The following is a 15,057-nucleotide window of genomic DNA, read 5'->3' as shown; positions in this document are numbered from 1 at the left end:
ACAGGATTTCGAGCCTGCCTGCAATGGGGGTGGGAGAAACAGTCAACACCTGTTTCCTGGAGATAGGTGTTGTGTGAATGGCAAACATTCACGCATGCAGTTATTTTTGCAACCACACCAACAGTACAGTGCAGGAGTTACCTCTTCACGTGCAAGATACAGTTATATTTTTAAAATCATACTTACCTGAAAAACTCCCTAAAAAAACCCTTTTAATAAAGGTCTTTCCAATAGCATGCAGAGTGAACATGCACAGCAGGGTGTTCCTCATTAAGAAAAGAAAGCCCATAAATCAGAGAAAAAGAGAGACCAGACAGAGCTTAAAAAAAATAATCAAAGGTGAGTGGCAATAAACTGGCCTACTGACAAGCCGTTCCCAACCAAACCTGTTCCTAATCTACACTGCTAAAACACCAGAGCTTCCCTCTGGCAAACACTTCGAAATAGAGCAGTTCTAGTAAAATGCAATGCAAAAACACCATGTTGCTACAAGATGTAAGTCTCTTACATTTGTCGATAAGCTCGAACTCAACACACTCACTCTCAAAGTGTGAGCATGGCCATGATGACACATCGATCGTGATGCGTCTGCCTGATATCATTCCCGGGTGCTGGAGAAACGCCCGTCTCCAAACCTAGTGGTGACAGTAACCTGCAGCTGGCATTTCTGAGCCCGAGAGAAACCTCAAGGATACTACTGCATAAACAGCTGATGTCTTGAAACCCAGTGTACTAACTAAATGTGCGCTAATTACCATCACTTAGTCCTCCAAAATATGAACCAAGGTATGTCACTCTTCTTTAATAATATTCCAACACCAGCATTTTGGGCAATTTAACTGAAATATTGTAAAAATGTGTAAGAGATTAAAAGGTACATACTGTATTCCAGCATGCATATATAAAGTACAGTTCTTCAGCTAAAGGACTAAATATCAACCAAAAAAGATTGCCTTTCTTCTTCATTGCTCAGCATCCTGATGAGTTTTAAAAGTCCACTATCCTTCAAGACTTCAGCTTCAGTTTGGGTAAAGCATCCCCTTGTCAGGATTCGCCAGCTATAGGATTTTTCAGCACCTCTGATATTGGAAAGATAGCCTCAGACAAAACCTCTTCTGGTTTTAAGTGACTGTTTAAATACAGAAGGTATCAGGGCAAGATGATTAATTCAAGGCTAGAACTGTTCACATTGGGAAAAGTCCCTACACAAATTCACAAGCAGTACAAATCCTTCAGTCAAAATCCCATGGAACTAGGGCATTCATTGTGCTGACTTCAAGCAGAAATAAAACTAATAAGGGAACGATGCTTCCTTTCACCGAGCTATTGTCATCGATAGTTAATTGATGTAATGCAGATCAATAGAGGGGAGGAAACCGAGCCGCTACTGCAGGAAAAGCCCACAGCAGTTAGGCTAACTTTCTGTTTCCACTGCTGGAGGTGCATAATGGAAAGAGCTCATAAACTATCCTTCCATTTTCTGACCGCTTTATTCAATACAGGGACATGGGGTTGCTAGAGTCTATTCCGGCGAGCAACGGGCACAAGGTGGGATACACCAGTCCATCACAGGGCACACAACCCAGGACCAGTTTGTCTGTTCTTCCCATGTTGACATAGGTTTCCTCTGGGTTACCTGGGTTCTCCGATAACCTGTGAAAACTCAAACTCCACGCAGATAGCCAGAACTCAAATTTTGAGAGCGCTTCAAACCTTTACAGCGCTGACAAGTAACATCAAGTCAAAACACAGAACTGAGCTGTGCCCCATTACTGATCTAGCTGACACTTACAGTATCCGTGCCCAGTTTCGTTTTTTGCCTCCTAAAGTCGGTACTTGCCATATCAAAAATGGCAGAAAATCGCTGACTCGCACTGACCGCTGGTGAGCTCATTAATGCATGTCAACAGTCTTATTCGAGCCAGAGTCTTTCAGAGACTTCCATAATGCATATAATAAATTATAGCTTCCTGTTTTCCCACTCTGCTCCACTCATATCTGTTACGGTTTGAGTGCTACTGTTTGCCACAACATACCATCTACATGCATTTATCTGTACTGCACTGTACTCTGGGGTATTACTGAATTACCCCTCCCTCCATATATGCATTAGTAATCACCTCACTACTAGAAACCTATACTTCTCTATTCCTGCAAGGTATTATCCTTATGCTGATATCTCTTTCTGATTTATTGTCATAATGTATGTTTTGTTGGGAGACGGGTACAAGTTTATTCCATGCTGAAAAGAAAAGAGACAACGTTCCACCTGTGGAGCCTTCTTCAGGTCTCAGACGAAGTGTTTTCCTTTCAGCATAAAATTAACCTTTACCTGTTCCTTTGTAGCCAACACATCCTGATGCAGCTGCCTACTCGAACTTCATGCATTTTGTTTGTCCACTTATTGCATTGATAGTATGTTGCCCTGTTTTGGGATATCTACAAAGCAAGTAATTAGAATAGCTTAATTCTTCACAAATTATTATTTAGTTTCTACAAGCAGACACATTTGAACCATTAAAATTGTTTCCAATTTTTTTTATGTCCTCATATGCGTTACTCTTCCAACCACAAAATCTACTTTATGGAAGATGCAAAACTTTTTCTGTTTGTATTGTAAGCTTACGGACTCAATCTGACTCTCATCGCTTGACTGTAACAAAACACATCTGAGCTTTAGACCCACGTTAACAAATCATATTTACATACATACAGAGCTCTTAGATGTCGTAAGTCTTAGATTAAATCAATGTTTGAGCCACCGCATAATGACACATTGCAAACAAATCACAATGTGAGAATTTTAAATTAATTTTTAAGTGGGTTTAAAATGCACAAAGCTATGGCTGGCACAACTAAATATTTACTGAGGGTGAAAACGAGGAACTCTTGAACCTACAGTATATTAAAAGCAACTCAAAATACTTCTGCCAGCTCCTTAGAATTCAACCGCTTGTAGATTCCAATTTGTATTTATAGGATTAAGTCAGAAGTCTTCCAGATTTTCTAACAAAATTTACAGACTCTAGATCATGGAAGGGGAGTTCTAGTCCTAGAGGGCCTGAGAGTCCCCTGGTCTTCATTCTAAGACTTCAATTACAATTACTTCAATTACATTCAGAAACTAAGTAGACTGCTTTTTAATCAGTCGTTAACTGAAAAAAGTACTGTATCAAGTCCTCAAAGCCCTGAGTTACCCATTTCCCTGCCCTAGACTGTATAAAACTGTACGGAATTCTGACGGAATAAAAGACGGAATTCTGTGTTTAAAGAAGCCTGCTCTTCCTCAGGGCTGTTTGGCCAGTTGTATGGGGAAAATAAAAATATTATGAAACTGGGTTTCAGAAAATACAAAGCCACATAAGCCAATCAATTACTTATGTACTTTAAAAAAAAAAACCCAAAGAGTGTCTCCTTCACTCCGCCTGTAAACAAGGTACAAACAATGAGCACGACTGAATTCTGCTGTGGAAGTTTGAACCTGAAACCCCCCTCCTGGGGGAGAGCGAGGGAGTACAGCGCTGGTTACCAAGGGACTGTGGGACGCCACGTACCTCGGAAGATGGCTGCCCCTGCTGCAGCCCTTCCAGCTCGGGCGGCCGCAGCACCTTGTCGATGTCCAGGGAGTCCATGCTGGACGCGGCCGAGGCGACGCTGGAGCGCGAGGAGTTGCTGATGGAGCGCGCGTCGTGGTCGCTCACGGTGCCCGCCGAGCCGGTGCGGCGGTGGTGGTGGTGGTGGTGGTGGGGGTGGTGCTGGTGCGCGGCCGGAGGCGGCAGGCAGAAGGAGGAGGAGGAGAAAGAGGAGGAGGAGGAGGAAGGGGGGGGCGGGCTCTGGCGGGCCGCCTCGTCCATGCTGAGCGAGGCCTGCTCCAGCTGCGCCGTGATGTCGTCCAGGGAGAAGTTGGTGGTCAGCGGCTTGGGCCCGCGCACCGTGGAGGAGGGCGAGACCCTGGCGCTGCTGCTGGCGCTCCTGGCGCTTCCCTGCCGTCCGGCAGGCGGCTTCTGCCGTACCTTCCCTTCCGCGGTGCCAGCCGCCTTGGCCGTGCTATTGGGTTTGGACCCGATAGTGCTCAGTTCCTGCTCGATCGAGCACAGGTCTGCCATGAGGGCATCCAGGTCCACAGCATCTCCTTGATTTAGGGCCTCTGGAAACACACACCAAATCCGTGAGCCTTTTCACTAAAATTCAGGCCAGAATTTTGGGGGGTTTTAACCGACGGTAACGGTACGCGTCGACCTCATCTGAAGGCAATCCTGTTGGGAAAAGGGGACTGGGCAGCAGACGTTTGAAAACCCCACAGAAAACGTCACATCCTACTCAAGCTGTCCCCGCTGCTTGCAGAGCCCGACGGGGGGGTTCTTAATATTTTGGCGAGTGGGCGTACGAGCATAAGTCCAAATTCCCATTTTTCTTACGGCAACGTTCCCAGATGTGGGACAGCATGGAGTAAGAACGCGTGATTTTGAAGGAGGAGGAAAAGGAGAAAGTGTGAATCGGGATCGTGCTTAACAGGATTCACAGAAAAGTTCAAGGTGTTGACCATACTGATCTTACAGAACAATATACTAATGTCCTTACATTTGTATAGCGCTTTTCTGGACACTCCACTCAGAGCGCTTTACTGGTAATGGGGACTACCCTCCACCACTACCAGTGTGTAGCCCCACCTGAATAATGCGACAGGAGCCGAAGTGAGCCAGTACACTCCCCACACACCAGCTATCAGTGGGGAGAAGAACAGAGTGAGGAAGCCAGTACATAGATGGGGATTATTAGGAGGCCATGATTGGTGGGGGCCAATGGGAAATCTGGTATTGGCACTGGGGATAAACACCATGGGATTTTTAATGACCACAGATGGTCAGAGCCTCGGTTTTACGTCTCATCTGAAGGATGGCGCCTTTTTACAGTAAAGTGTCCCTGTCACTATAGTGGGGCATTAGGACCCACACAGACCGCAGGGTGAGCGCCCCCTACTGGTCCCACTAACACCTCTTCTGGCACCAACCTTAGCTGTCCCAGGAGGTCTCCCCTCCAGGTACTGACCGGGCTCGCACCTGCTGAGCTTCAGTGGGTTCCCAGGTGTGAGTCGCAGGGTTTTGGAAGAGAAACGACACGGTAGAGATGAGGCGAACAAACTCACCGTTAATGTTGTACATGGAAAAGCGGTAAGAGAAGTTGGCAAGGTTGGTCTCTTGCCGAAGAGGGGACTTCCTCACTTTTTCTGGCTTTCCATCATCCAAACTCTGCCAAGAGAAAACATGAAACACATGTTCCATTTTGCAATGCATTCAGCCACATTAAAGACTCAACAGAGCTCTGGAATAATTAACATGAGACCAAGGATGGTTTTAGTTTTTAATAGGTAATCCTGGGAGGGGGTCTACAACTGCGTCTATCTGTCTGGATCTTTTAGTATCCTGCCAGCACTACTGTTTCTCATACTGTGCTCAAAGCAAGCCTGCACTATTCTTCTGGGGCATTTCAGTAACTCGCAATGACACAGCCGAGCACATCTGCCAAAACCCAAACAAGCTTTGCCAAGGTGCGGAGCTGTTCAGGAAATGATCAAATGGTCATGCACAAGACTTTGACCATTTCACTCCACTGCTGCAACAATGTGCAGTATGTTAAATCACTACAGAAGTGCGAGATGTCTTGTGTAAATGGGCTGAGAGTGAAACGTGTTGCTCCCTGCTCACTACGTGCGACACCCACACAGGATGTACCGTATGATAAAGGTAAAAAAAACTTTACTACGGCAAATTGTGATAATGGAATGGTAATACTGTGGAGGCTCATTGACAATTCAACTTTAAAACACCCACGAGTTATACTCCAATCTGATCAGGTAAAAAGAAACAATGGCACTTTATGCAGTCAGAGCAGTACGGCAGCACCACAAAACATATTACAGAAACCCTAATTCAGTTCGATATAGATCTCCGTTAATTGGTCTCATCTAACAGAATGGGGTTTCAATAATAACAGTACATTTGTCAAGCTTCTTGGAAAACGAATTAAATCACCACTGCATAGGAGATAAATAGGAGAGGCTAATTTTTTTAAAACCTGTTCATTGCAATTTAAATAGCCACAATTATGTACTCGTACACTTCTTGTAGCTTAACAAAATGTTCACACAAATATGGTGTAAGTAGCACAGATGAATGAGAAAACACTATACTGTACTGTATATCATGGTATTTTTCCATGAGTATATCAATAATGTTGGGGGAAATACTGCATCACGATAAGGTTGCAACACTAGTTGAAAGATGCCTTTAATAATTTATCCATCATTGTTTTTCTCTCATTGATTCCTACAGATTTTCATTTACTTTGGACATTCATGTTCTCAGGCAGCATGAGCTATGTAACCAACACTTCTTCTCCAGGCTGGAAACAGATTGAAAACAGTTCGCAGAATTGAGAAAGAAGTACCAGAGTATAGCTGCTCGACTAGCACATTAACATGCAGTTTCAAACCAAAACAACTCAGTGTGACTATTCTCCGAGACCATAGTTGCAAAAACTGTTGGTTATAGCAAAAATATTGGTTATAGCCTCAATATAATATCTCAGTTAGAGATTATTAGTAGGAAGCGAAGAATGTTAATGACGGTTAACATCATGGAGCCTGATTTGGGGAAAAAAAGCATGATAAATAAGGTGCTTTCTGAAAGCAGCATTGATCAAATGATGAATTTTGAAACAGCACATTGACTTATTCCTGCTGAGTTTTTAATAGGATCGCATTGAAAGAGCAGAACAGTTCAGACAAGCCAGCTCCATAGGTATTATTGTTCCATGTCTCATGCGTAGCTGATAATTCATCTCTGCATATAAACTAGAAGACAGTCCTGAGAACTATAATTATTATCTTCTTTGCTATAATTATAGCTGGTAATATAACTGTCATAACACTATCTAGACTCCTCGCAAACATTCACAAATCTAGTCACCTTATGAATTGCATTTGCCAGCTGGGTTAAATGATGTTCAAACACATCTAGCAAATTTGTTGGCAACAACGCGATTTGGAGAGGGTCCTTCTGCGCTTAGGAGGGGATTTCCACAATTATCTAAAGATTCTCTTCCGTAGTCGTGGGAAGAAAGATGACAAATGAAAATGTAACGAGCAATCTCCCCTCCTCGTTCCAATTCCGCTAAACGTCTTCCAAGTAAAATGTTTTCTCAAGGGAGAGTTCAGAAAAGGCCTGAACAACTGGACAAGTTACTGTATGGTTTCGGGTCACAGAGAAGAGGAAACGGACTACTCCAACTGAATTTCTAGAGGGTTGCTTTTAAACAGAAATAATGTACTGTTTAGATCACCTCCTACCAAGCGAAATTCATGCACACTTATCTTTTTTAACAACAAAGCATTTTGTTTCATTAGAGTGCAGTATAATGCATTTGCCAAACCCATATTCATGGTTTTCACTGTCTTTTGCTCCTACTGATCCTCAGTATGTAACCAAGTCATTCATTAATCAAACTATTACTTGGTTAAATTGAATCTTTTTTTAATACGGCTGTCAATGGTTTTGGAATCACTGCACTGAAAAGTGGCGCGTCGCTGACCTGTGTTAGTTTGTCCAGCTCGCCGAGCCACGCTCCAAACATCTTGTCCAAGTCCTGGTCTTCTTTGTCACTGTCTTCCTCCGCAGCATGATCCAGCTCCTCATCTGACAGCTGCTCCATCTGCAACACAAGCACACAAATCATCACCACGGCAACCCGCCACAGAATGAGAAACTGAGGCCTCGGCCTACTCTTTACCATTTGCGCCCTGGATGAGCAAACTGGGCTTCAGCTTTCCTTTCTCCAGCTTATGTTTTAGGCACAGATCGCTTGACTACCCGTCAAGAACTCCTTCACAAAATGACTTGGAACACCTTTGCATACATGACAAGCTCCAACAATTAAAAACTTTTATTTCACCCTGGACGATCAATCATCATAATTAAGCAAACAGATTTCAAACAAAAGGAAACATGCGAGAGGTATGTCTAAACAACCAGTATTTCTTGTAAATGACCAAGAATGAACTACATATACACACACTGTGTTACACATCTAGCAGAATGCCAATAACATATGCTTATTTTATTTATTACCAGATCTGAACAACTGTATGTGAAATCTTCCACCTGCATTTAGCTTTTAAGCTAAAATGGTATCTTCCCGAAGTTACACTGAGGGTAAATTGTGCAGTGACTGGCAATGGGTTTCCAGGGGATGTGCCTTGGTCTTTAGAAATCAACAACAACAGAAAAGCCATTTCACATGCTAATAAGAATGAATAAGGACGAAGCAGTGATTAAAAAGGTTCTCACTTCCTACCTCTTATTTACTGAAAGTGAGAGTATCACTACTGGATCCCTCCCCAGTTTTCCACCAAGAGCAGTTAGGGGTCAGCATTTCTGTGTCACCTCAGGCTGCTCCAATGCATTCCTTAATTGGTCAGAAACTGCATGTCTATAGCATATGGGCTTTTAGCACAGTACTTCACAGAGTATAAATGTTACTGAAAAACTGTTTAAATTACAATAACTGCAGAAACTCTATGACAGTCTTACAAATAATTACAAAATGAAATTAGATATGTCAGCACAACCCTTGAGGTCATTTGAAGCTAGACAATCTGTCCGGTTTGAGTAATTCACAAGCTAGATCAGAAAGGCAGATCTCTCTGGTCTAGGAGGAGATAATCTTTCATAGGGTAGCGGCATGTTTTAAATAGCCAGGTTCTAAAGTAACAAAGGAACATTATCTTTTCATCCAGTGCACAAATGTGCTCAGCAGTTTAGAGATGGGATTTAAACATTCAAGGAGGGAATACTTCCTTAAATCAGCCTTTTTAGAAAGTTGGGTTAGTCCACTACTTTGGTGTTAGGTACAATATTTAGGACAGAGCATGTTAGTAGAGCTTGTGTTGCCACAGTGTTATTGCCAGGAATAAATTAAATGCTCAGTCTCACACATTTGAGCTCAGTGAACAGCAGGTACAGCAGTACACGCCTTGTCTGTCCACACATGAACAAAAGGCTAATTTTTTTTGTTTTGCTGACATGAACACTGAAACTGCTGGCCCTGATAAGGTCAGGTCCCCAGCACTATATAAAAGAGAAGGCCGTTAACAAGACCTACAGCGAACACAACCTTTTACCTTTGGCAGAAACGCTAATGTCTCCACAGCATTTTTTTAAAAGACCATTTTTGAAACTCTACATAATTTCCTTAAGGCTTATGTAGTTACAAATCCCACAAAATCAAGCCATCTCCCCCTACCCTGCAGGAGTTAGAACTCCAGCAGTTCTAACTGAAAAATCAGTCTCTGAAGGATGTACAGTAGGCTGTTTGCTTCACAGAGTATGGGATACAATTGGCGAGGAGTGAATAAAGAAAAAAAAATGTTTAACAAACGAAAATTTGAGCATCCATTACTATTTTTTTCATCATCGGCTTAACTTAATTCTTTCGCGGCAACCATTTTTAAATAAGGTGGCTAACCTTGGGCCACATGTCAAACTGGTTTGACAATGAGTTGATTCAGACTTCGGGGAAAAATTGAATTTTGACCCATTAAGCAGGCAATTGGGTGTGTAACTGAGAACATATCTGAAAAGAAAACCTGAAAACCCTGCGACACCTGAGAAAACTGCTGCACCTTTCACAAACGATGATCTAAGGGTTGATCTTTAGGGCTGTGTCTGTTCAGGCCCACAGACAGACACCTGTGGACACCAAGATTTCTTTGGGATACAATTTGACAATTGTTTATTGCGAAACACTGTTGCCAACACAAAAAGAAAGATAAAACCAGTCTTATTTCTCGAACACTGTCCCAAAACCTCCATATAAATGCATAAATTCCAGGTCTTCTCAAACACTAGCACATATTAACACCACACGAGAGAGACAGTCTAACAAGATTTGAAGTTATTGCGAATGACTGACAACCCCGTTTGAGACCTCTGACCCCTCTATGAGATTTTCAACAAAGCTAACTCCAATAAAAGCCATGCCTGGGAGGATGAGAAGAGCACCGTCGCTACTGTATCAATCCTTATCACAAGAGACTGCCACTGAGCACCACTTACATTTCAACACATCAAAAAATCTTCAAGCTCTAAGTGGATTGTCTAGGTTTCGGTTTCTTCTTTCAAAAAAGGGCTGCTAAATCATTACGCTGCAGGCTACAGTCTTATGGGTCTGTCTCTGTATTGTGCGGTCTTGAGATAATCCTGTCAGAAGCCCTTTTGTTACTAAATAAGCAGGGCAGGATGTCAGATGAATACTAAATGAGTGTAAGTGTGGGTTGTTTTTAAAAGTGCACCTGTTAGTGCAAAAAGGTCACCAAGATGACATTTATGGCTATCATAACTGGCAAGGAAAAATAAACACCAGAATATTAATACCAAAGCATGAATGGTAACCTTTTTAATCATTTCAGAGGGAACAATTGGATTTTTTACAGTGTTTAAATGTTAACAATGCACACAGAAAAACTAGAGTTTTGACAAGGATTAATTTGAATTCTGTTATCCGTTTAAAAAAAGGTAATGCTTCTTTGGCAAAATATTTATATTTATTTTTGTTTTTCTTTATTTATAAAAGGGGATAGATACATAAAACATTTAGCTACCTGTATCTTCGTTAATATTTTCTGAAGTTTATAAATTAGATGTTTTTTGGAACCTCAAAATTGATATAGATATAAATATTGGTATAGATATAAAAACAGCAAAATTTGTCTACACAGAAATGCCACTTAATTTCCTTTAAAAAAAACTTAAAATTGGATCTTAATAGGCCATGGAGTGAGTCCAGGTTAGCTATTATTAAATATTTCTACAGTACCTGTATTCTGAGATTGTGTTCCATAATATAAATCTCATTCAGATGTCGGTGACTCTTTAATAATTATTTTCCTCTGAAGAATTCCTTGCACATTTTGGCATAGGGAAGTGCTGTAATTCTTGAGAATCTAATTTTCAAGACAATTTAATTAATTTACACCACAGTGAAAAACACATCATTTACACCTGGCTGTAGCACAAAATGGATAGCTGTACCAATCTTCTGTTCTCCAAGAGCAAAATCAGGCAATATCTGTCAGTCTTCATGATGTACGTACTAAAAGGTAGGACCAAAACACCCAGAATTAGAGAAAAGACAAGTCATTATAGTAGTCATTCTACTTTCCCCCCTATTTCCAGGACTGCTTTGTAGAAAAAAAGTGAAAAAAGCCAATACTCATTTGCAGATTTGTTTTAAGATTTTGTTAATTATTACGGTGACAAAGGTTTGTAAAGACAAGCCAATTAACCAGAAAAAAGTGCTACACTACATACAAACTTGAGAAACTAAACCTGTTTTTCCAGATATACTGTAGTTGAGCTTGTTCTTTTCTGCTTTGCCCTGCATTTCAGAAGTTAACTTACCTTTGTATTTTTGTATTTTAACTTACCTCGTATGTATTGCCCAGCAAAAAACAAAAAATATTGAATCATTCAAGGCCCTACATGAAATGATTATACAATTCCTACATTTTTGACTACAGAATGTTTAGCATATGCAATACATGTACTGTATTACTCTTGAGCTTGCAGCAAAAAATTGGCTCTGTTGTTTAATATTCTGCAATGGATTAGTGCCCTCTGCTGACAAATAACACAGCCTCCCCATATGCTAATGTTTAGAGATGCAGTCTAATATACAAAAGCGAGAACTTGTCAGTTCTGACAGGTTCACCATCTTCAAAAGCTTAATATATATTTTTATCATATACATGCAGTACCTCTTGGGCACTCACTTCTTTTTTAAAAACTGCATTAATTACTGTACAGTGACTGAATGTTTTAATGATTATTTATGAAATGGAAAATATTTCCACAATCGCCCCTGCAACGTGCACATGGGACTTATGTTTTTGCAGCTCTTGATTCTTTTAAATTCTTCTGCTGTAGCTTGATTGCTTGTCATTAAATATGCATCAGATGTCTGATCACTCTCCAACTCAAACCTCTGACAATAGTCTGAAAAAGAGCACGCTTACACTTTAAGAAAAGCACTGTGGCCACATGAATGGGATTTCTGACTCATAACACTGAATTATCTTTAATCATGAACAGACTGTAGATTTTGTTTTGTAATCAAATGCAGAAAAATAACTCCAAATTCTCCCAACATAGGGAAATTAACTTTTTGGTCTCCAGTTTAGTGATTTAAGATCTCTTGAAATGCTTCAGTCCATGGACACCCATTCCAGGACAGTAGTTGTGTAAGCAGCCTGCCTGACAGTGATCTCCAGGAGACTGATCAAAATGAGTTTCTCTGTGACTAGTTTCTTTGTGGACTTTGATGTTCATCTCTTCACAATTCTGATTTTCAGAATGCTGATCTTCTCTAATACTTAACAGTACTAGTACTGTATGTCTCTCATCTGTGCTGAAATTTTTTACTTTACTGTCCGTTTTCTTAAATCCAGCCTTCTAAATTTAAATTACTGCAGGTCTCCAGCTTTCTGTAATTTCAGTTTTGTTAAGAGGTAGGCATAGGCTTATTCACAGTTTCTTTTTTCCCCCATCTGGAGATGGACCATTTTCACAGAAATAGGTGATCCTTAGACACACAGACTCCATCTTGCTTTCGCTTTCCATTGAAATATTTGTATCCTAACTGGCAAAGAAACATTACAGAACTCGTGAGACAGAAGCAGCGACAGAGCGATTGTCTTCCTTTTTTCAAACAGCTTGCTTAGCTTTACATAATTTTCATAATATAAACATTGCTGGCTTTAATATTTCCCCAGAATGAAGACTGTCAAGATTCATAAAACAAAGATGAGCCCCCTTACGTTTTCTGGGGAAAACCCAATGACTCCAGTTCTCGGAAATTTACAATAATGACCTTCTCACAGAGTCCGGAGTTCATGGATTCAGAGAACACCAGGCCAATGCATGGAAAGCTACTGTCCCATGCTGCACTCTACACTGTAAATATATATTTTGTTTTTTCAGATGAATAACTATTCCAAATGAAACCCTACCTGTGGTGCTTTTTAAATGGAAAATGAATGCCATCTTCAGGCGCCATGATGCTTAATTCCGATGCAGTCAAGCAAACCACATCTTCCCCGAAGCTGAAAACTGACACGGGCCCGTTAAATAGGTTCTAGCAGGGAGGTTGACACATCAAAGACCCAGAATACAGGAGAACGCTATTTTTATTCTTGCAGTGAAGAAACCAGGACAGGATGTTTCAAAGACCAGCAGTATAATTTCTTCCCTTAAATGATGGCGTCCCAACTTGCAAACTGCTCTCTCAAAGTTCATCAATAACTAAGCTCATAGATGACATTCAACTTTAATGAATAAACTTTTCAAAGTGATATACGTGTACATTTTGGCAATTCCCTGGTGACCTATTTGGTGCCCTGGGCGCATTCCTCTTTGTTTGGAAAGAAGAGACTGGGAAGATGAAAAGTGAGACATAAATGTTTCCAAATGAATAAGGCATGCTGTTGTTTACTGCGATCCAAATTACATGTGGAAAAAGGTCATTGTTAATGTGGCTTAATCCACTTAAATGCCACCTGCAAGCTCAATAATGATCTGAAATGCAATTCACCATCAGCCTCCACTGAAGCAGTTAGCTCCTTGTCTTGAGTGTTCTTTTCCAGGGGAATTTTAGTTTTTCGTAAGCAGCGTTCTTTATGCCTTTCAGTTTTGCAGCTTCTCACTACTTAGGAGATAGCAGGGTAGTGTTTAACTGAAGGGGGAAAAAAAAAGATTCTAAGACTTTAGTCACAAAACTGAGTGGGTTTCTGATCTGTGCATCAGTGAAGGGAAGGAGCCAGTGAGCTGTCAGAGGAGGAAATACAAATTGCAAGCTATTTTGTTGCCCACAACAGTATGATGAGAATTCACAAAACACGGACATAGAATATTCTCTGTGAATTATTCAGAGAACGTTTTCTGCCACACTTGGTTTTAGTGTCCCTTTCCTAATAAGAGTTACAAATGTGATGATATGTCTCCCCACAATATTGTACAACTTCAGACTTTTTGACAGTCACTGCTGGGTACATTATGTCCTGAATGGACATACTACAAATTCAAGGTCTGTTAATAAAGCCACATGCTTTTTTTCGCTATTCTTTTGGACAGTACAGGCTTAACAGAGCCCTCATACTGTTATGCTGATATAATATTAGTTAGCCTTTTTATAGCTTCTGCCTACTGTAATCAATTAATTTCCCACAGATCCACACTCTGTAATTTAAACCTGTAACTCACTCTTTTATGCCTGAACCAATATTTTTAACCGACACCTGCACAGGCAGATGGCACAGATAATCATGAATTAATGACATACCTACTGTAGGGAGAAGGGAAAGCCCAGGTAGACTGCTACAGCTGGAAGCAGTTAAGACAGACTATGATTCATCAGCTCACATTTCTTAAGACAATTTGTCCACTAATCACAGCATGACTACCAGGGAAAAGGTTTGGGGTATTTTAAATTTACAACGCAAGTTTAAGCTTATCCGACTTTCAATCACTTTGGTTTGTCTATAGAAATAATGCTATGGCACAGATCACCAATCCTTGAAATATACTATTATATACTACCAGACATCACAAACTTGCTTCCTTCATAAAAAAGGAAATATCAACCAGACTATTCAGAAAACTTGAAAATATGGGCCAATAAAATGGTAGAACTATGTTACTCAAAGAATCTGCTGAATCAATCTCCTTTGTGCTTCCTTATGCTAATAACCAGGATGCGGACGTCTCTAGCCAGAGTGGAGCTAAAGGCTGCTGAGAGATGGGCAGTAACTATTTCACAGTTACTGCCCATAATCATCCAGCAGCCATATCACCCTGCAACTCACAACTGGCAACCCACTGAAGCTCAGCAGGTGTGAGCCTGGTCAGTACCTCGATGGGAGACCTCCTGGGAAAAACTAAGGTTGCTGCTGGAAGAGGTGTTAGTGGGGCCACCAGGGGGCGCTCACCCTGCAGTCCATGTGGGTCC

At 41.1% G+C, this 15,057-nt stretch overlaps 1 protein-coding gene across 5 annotated transcripts in view; it reads right to left on the bottom strand.

The window, feature by feature from the left end:
- The window catches only part of raph1a (Ras association (RalGDS/AF-6) and pleckstrin homology domains 1a), a 134,547-nt gene that overhangs the window by 45,033 nt on the left and 74,457 nt on the right, over window positions 1-15,057 (bottom strand). For all 5 annotated transcript variants that reach the window (XM_088606653.1, XM_088606652.1, XM_088606654.1 and 2 more), the window contains 3 exons: window positions 7,591-7,710; window positions 5,147-5,249; window positions 3,555-4,147 (listed from right to left, as the gene is read on the bottom strand). In XM_088606653.1, coding sequence (XP_088462779.1) covers window positions 3,555-4,147; window positions 5,147-5,249; window positions 7,591-7,710 — 816 coding nt within the window. The remainder of the gene's footprint in view (window positions 1-3,554; window positions 4,148-5,146; window positions 5,250-7,590; window positions 7,711-15,057) is intronic.

This window comes from Lepisosteus platostomus, chromosome 14 (genome assembly GCF_059453375.1).
Source record: "Lepisosteus platostomus isolate fLepPlt1 chromosome 14, fLepPlt1.hap1, whole genome shotgun sequence".
Classification (NCBI taxonomy): Eukaryota; Metazoa; Chordata; class Actinopteri; order Semionotiformes; family Lepisosteidae; genus Lepisosteus; species Lepisosteus platostomus.
The sequence above is the reverse complement of the archived record's forward strand: the minus strand, read 5'-3'. Positions and strand labels throughout refer to the sequence as shown.